This window comes from Cricetulus griseus, chromosome X (assembly GCF_003668045.3).
Source record: "Cricetulus griseus strain 17A/GY chromosome X, alternate assembly CriGri-PICRH-1.0, whole genome shotgun sequence".
NCBI lineage: Eukaryota > Metazoa > Chordata > Mammalia > Rodentia > Cricetidae > Cricetulus > Cricetulus griseus.
In genome coordinates, this window is record NC_048604.1 from 648,516 (window position 1) to 654,515 (window position 6,000).

Below are 6,000 nucleotides of genomic sequence, written 5' to 3' on the forward strand. Positions count from 1 at the left end.
TGTGGTATTATATTGCTTATGATTTATTAAAGCCACTAGAGATCAAAATAGTAAAGCAGCCATACTAGTTATCTACAGAAGCTAGGCAGTGGTGATACACACCTTTAATCCCAGGACTCAGGATTAAGAGGTAGGCTGATCTGTATTAGTTCAAGGCCACACTGAATACACAAAATTGATCCCGTCTTGAAAGAAACAGCTCATACAAACGTGATCTCAGCACCTGAGATCACATGTCTTTAATCCCACCACTAGAGAGGTAGAGACAGGAGTGATATGGCTGGGAAGAAAAATGAATATAAGGAGGAGACAGGAATTCAGAGCCTTTTGCCTCTGAGGATTTGTGGAGACATGATTGCCATTTCAGCTGGGTAGACGGAAGAGCTACTGGCTTGGCTGCTTTGCTTTTCTGATCTTCAGCTTGAAGCTTTAACCCCAGTATCAGTTTCTGGGTCTTTTAATTTTTGTGCTATAACTCACCTTACAGCAGTGACTGTGGAGTCAACTAGTTGAGTCCTGACTCCCACCTCCAGATTACCTGGCACAGGAATATTGTTTATGACCTCAGGCAAAGCATTTTGTTTTATTGAGATTTTTGGACATGGGTTAGAATATTTCAGATGTAAGGCTTAGCTAGAGCAGTCCTACATAGCAGATAAGTGGCTTGATCTCAATTCTACAAGTCAAAACAACTTTTTGGTCCATGGATTCATTTAATCTCCCAGAGTTCAATCTTAAAATGCTAAAAGCAAATTAAAGTAAGTCACTCACATGTTGTGATAAGCATTATGACAGATGAAAAGAGGGGAAAGGGCCATGAGGGAGAGGAGATATGGATGAGTGACAGAGCAATGAGAAACTGAACTTGAGGCTTCTAGCAAGAATGTGGTGGTATAAATGGTACTTTTGTTTTGTCAGTCAGTTAATAAATAGTATCTATTCTCTTTCAGGTTTTTCGGGGCAATCAGGACTCATCCACACCTATGGTAAATTCTCTAGACCCACCATTACTCACTAGATATCTTCGAATTCACCCCCAGATCTGGGAGCACCAAATTGCCCTTAGGCTTGAGATCCTGGGATGTGAAGCACAGCCGCTGTACTGAGGTGGTTTCTGCATCCTCTGCTTGTTACCCTTTGCCTCCTTCTTCAGCTCCAGGATTGTCTTAGTCAGTGTGTTATTTCTGTGAAGATTCATCATGACCATGGCAACTCCTATCAAAGGAAGCATTTGATTGTGGCTTGCTTGTAATTTCAGAGGTTTACTCCATTATTGTCATGGTGGGGAGCATGGTAGCATGTAGGCAGACATGGTGCTGGAGAAGTAAATAGATAAGCGTTCTACAGCTGGATCCACAGACTGGAGGAAGAGAGAGAATGGGGCTGGCATGGGCTTATTAAACCTCGAAGTCCATCCCCAGTGACACTTCCTCCAACATGGCCACACCTATTACAACATGACCATACCTCCTAATCCTTCCCTGTAACTCTACTCCCTAATGACTAATAATTTGAATATATGAGACTACGGGGGCCTTTCTTTTCAAACCACAAGGATATCCCCTCACCAATTCAAGACCAGCATCTCTCTAAAGTTTCCACATGCGTATTGCCCCCCACTGCTCATGCCCCCATCATTTTTAAAACCGTACAATCATATATGACTCTACTCTGAAAGACTCCAAATTATTAATTCTACATTTTATGAAAACTTAAGTCTCAAGAGATTCATAATGGAAGTTGTAAAGCATCACACTAAATTTTATACTTTCAGTATCAAATATACTTTATGCACTACCAAAACAAACAAAAAAAACTCTGTGTCAGAATCAAAACTAGAAAAACAATCAGCTTATGCCCTTCTTAAATAACTCATGTCCATTACTTGCAGTCATTCCTAATTCCCTTATATTTACCCTTTCTTGATCTCTTTTCTTAATGTTATATAGTACCCAGATGTACATTTGTTTACATATATACATATGCTATTGGCTAGATTCTGCATATGAGAGAGAATATGTAGGGGTTTTCCTTTCTGGATTGTATGACCTAGCTTAATAATATACATTCTAAGTCTATCCATGTTCCTGCACACTTTACCTTCATTTAAACCTTAATTTAAAACCTGAAACACTGAAACTTTTAGAAGAAAATACAGGGGTTCCCTTCAAGATATCAGGGCAGGCAAGAACTTTTTTAATCAAACACCAACAGCACAGGAACTAACCCCAAATATCAACAGATGGGACTACATGAAAACAAATCTATACTACATCTATACTTCTACATATATACTACAGAAACACACCATGGTAGCAAATGATAGTCCACCAGAGTATACATTCAAACTTTGCAGCCCAGGATGATTTGAAAATAGGAGAGAAAAAAATGTATCTCAGTCTCAGAAAAAGCAAAAGAATGCATGTGGCTGTTGTTTCATCCTAGTGCATTTTCTAGTATTCCTACTTGACCGTTCTGTGACCTCTTTGAGAATTATGATACCACTGTCACAACTGTTATTATCCACAAATGACAAAACTACAGATGATATGGTTTTATTGCCTATAAGATTCTAACCACTTATATCTAAAAATAATCTGATTTTGACAGTCTTTTTCCATTGGTGATGCAGCACTATTTCTCAAACGTTCTTGAAACTATCTGTTTTGTCTTCAGACATCAGTTAAATAAAACATTGATGCATACAAATAAATGCCTTTGAAAATTGTTTTTATACTAGAAATAAAAATGTGAACAATGATTGATACTTTAAAAATAAAGAAGTAATGAAGTTGTAAGGTATAAGAGGGTAAGGGCAGACTTGAGAGGAGATGGGAGAATGTGGAATGAATATGATCAAAATACATGTGTGTAATTCTCAATAAATTATTAAAATATTATATGTAAAAACAAATAAAGGCATTCATTAGTATAGAGGATACTAGAAAACCCAATTTGTGTGTTGTAACACCAGATTAAATTGAATCCAGAATAAGAAAGTGTAATTGGTCCTTTTTGTCAGACTGCCAGCTCCCCAATAGACTTCTTATTAATATGAAAGCTTGACCTTATCTTAGGGTTGTTTGTAGGAAGCTTTCTTATCAGATTATGTTTTGTGGGACAGCCAGATCCCCAATCACAACACCAGGGAGACTTAATATTAATTATGAAAGCTTGGCCATAGCTAAGGCTTTTTTCCAACTAGCTCTTCTAACTTAAATTAACCAGTCTCTATTAATTTACATTCTGCCACATGACTCAGTTACCTCTGTTCTGTACCATATGTCTAAATTCTTCACATTTTCTGGTGAATCTGAGGATCTAAATTCCTCCTCTTCCTCTCTCTCCCAAGAAATCCTGCCTATTCTCTCTTGCCTAGCTATTGGCCATTCATCACTTTACAAACCAATCAGATGGTGACTTAGGCAAAGACACATCTTTGCAGTGTGCACAAATATTCTGCAACATTTCCCCCTTTTGTCTAAATAAAAAGGAAAGGGTTTATGTGGCATTACATTATTAATGAGGATTAATTAAAGCTTGCCTGAGGATTCAGAAAGCAAAGCCAGCCTCAAGTGACAGAAATCAGGCAGTGGTGATACACATCTTTAATCCCAGAAGCCCTAGAGCACGGTGGTGGTGGTACACACCTTTACTCCCAGAACTCAAGATTAAGAGGTAGACAAATCTCTGTTAGTTCAAGGCCACACTGACTACACGAAATTGATCCAGTCATAAAAGAAACAGCTCAACAAAGGGGATATCAGCACTTTTTTTACCTCAATTTCATTTTGTATGTCTGATTTGCTCTATGTTTCTCTGGTGTCCCCTGCATGCCCAGGTTCCTCTCCTCTTCCTCTCCCTCTCTCTCTCCCTCTCCCTCTCCCTCTCCCTCGCTCCCTCCCCCTCTCTATCTGGAAATCCTGCCTATCCTTTTCTGCCTAGCTATTGGCTATTTGGCTCTTTATTAAACCAATCAGTGGCCTTAGGCAGGTGAGGCAAAACATAGACACAGCTTCACACAGTAAACAAATATTCTGAATCAAGGTATGATATAATTTATGAGAGAGGAAAGGAAAATCACAAGTGGAGCTTCAGTCTGTGACAAGAGCCTATAGAGAGATGGGACATGAGAAGTTGGTATTTAGAAAGGAAGAAAGACAAGAGAAGACGGGGAAGAAAGGAATAACTTTTGAAAAAAAAGATAAAACTGACTGATACATCATTGGCAACAATGGAAGCCAGATTACAGTGGAATATCAATGTACTGTAAAGAAATAACCTTTCACCTAAAAGTTCAAGAATATTGGGCAGCAGAGATAACTCAGTTTGTACAGTGCTTGCCTTAAAAGCATAAGCATATTAATTTGACCCCCAGAATTTGCATTAAAAACAAAAAGTTGGGCATAGAGGCATGTGCTTGTAACCTGTGGTTAGGAAGTAGGGATAGGAGAATCCTTGGAGCGTACTGGCCAGCCAGCCTAGCCTATATGGCGAGTTTCAGGCTAGCAGCACAAGCTGTCTCAAAGAAACTAAGATGAATGGTCCCTAAGGAACAACACTCAAGGTTACCCTATGACCTATGCACAGGAATACACATGTGCACTTGCACAAACATAAACATCCACACGCATACACAAGGTAGAAAATGTTGATGCAATACACCATGTCAAGAAGTGTAAAATAGTCCTGAAAAACTTGAATTATCTTTATTCATCCTTTCCACTGTTATGAAAAGAAAGATGTGTAGGTACAAACTATAAAACATAATTTGTATAGTTCTGTAGTTTTACATATTAGTTCATTGGACTTGTATTTGCATTTGAAAGGGACACTTTACAATGAATTTGAACAGTAAAGTTCTGCTAATAAATTGAAATTGTTAAAATTTACTAGATAGCAATGAACCAAGAAACTATCTCAACATTTTCTTTCCTTCTACATCATTAGTTTTGGGATGGATGGCTGGTTAATACAAGAAGGTAGCGTAAATAAGAAAGGAAATCATAGAGTCTCTAGTTGTTTGTTGTCTATGAGTGCCATTGCCCTTTTCTGGTTCAAAGTAATCTCCTGTTCCATACTCCCAATGAATCTTTCTGAACTTCTATTCTGAACACCATGTACAAACTGTTACAAAGAATGGAAGAGAACACATATACTTCATTTATTTATTCTGCTTATTCTTGTGCTCCATGGCCCCATCAAATTTCCCTACAAAACCAAAAAGTCAATGATAAAATCATTGACACAGTGATATCAGAGCATTAATGCAAGTACAGGTTACCTCTGTTTGGTGGTCACCTATTGTAAAATGTTGTTTTAAATATGTAAAGATGTGTTACATTTGTTTTGCTGCAGAATCTTACTTTAACCATGTAACAATATATTACATTTGTCTGTGCTGTATTTCTTTAATGATGAAAGGATGAGTGTTTAAATATGTAAAGATGTCCTGTGTTTGTTTTACTTTGCCTGCCTAAATCTAATAAACAGCTGAATGGCCAATAGCTAGGCAGAGAAAATGTAAGTGGGACCGGCAGGCAGAGAAAATAAATAAGAGGAGAAATCTAGGATGGGTAGGAGAAGGAGGAGGAAGAGGAAGAGGAGAAAATGAAGGACACACCCAGGGCAAGAAAACAGGCAGTTGCCACCAGACAGACAGACATGAGAAGCAGTGAAAGTAAGATATACAGAAAAAAGTAAAAATCCCTGAGGCAAAAAGAGATGAAGAAAAACAAGTTAATTTAAGTTAAAAGAGCTAGCCAGAAAAGAGCTAAGCTAAGGCCCAGCATTCAAAACTAATAATGAGGTTTTGTCATCGATGCTCAGAGTCATCTGAGGCAAGCAACCTGCATGCTGGACCCAGTTCGGCGGCGGCAGGTTCCGAACACCGAACACCCAGAGGCAGCCTGGCCTCCATCCACCAGCCCAGGTAGGCCAGGGGCTGTTTCCGGCTCCTGCTCAGAGTCACCTGACGCAAGCGACCTGCCTGCCAGAAGG

At 38.8% G+C, this 6,000-nt stretch overlaps 1 protein-coding gene across 8 annotated transcripts in view; it reads left to right on the forward strand.

Annotated features, from left to right (window-relative positions):
• F8 (coagulation factor VIII) overlaps positions 1-2,713 on the forward strand; it is a 148,975-nt gene extending 146,262 nt beyond the window's left edge. For all 8 annotated transcript variants that reach the window (XM_027432495.2, XM_027432492.2, XM_027432493.2 and 5 more), the window contains one exon: positions 951-2,713. In XM_027432495.2, coding sequence (XP_027288296.1) covers positions 951-1,106 — 156 coding nt within the window. In that variant the 3' untranslated portion in view covers positions 1,107-2,713. The remainder of the gene's footprint in view (positions 1-950) is intronic.
• Positions 2,714-6,000: the final 3,287 nt, after the last annotated feature.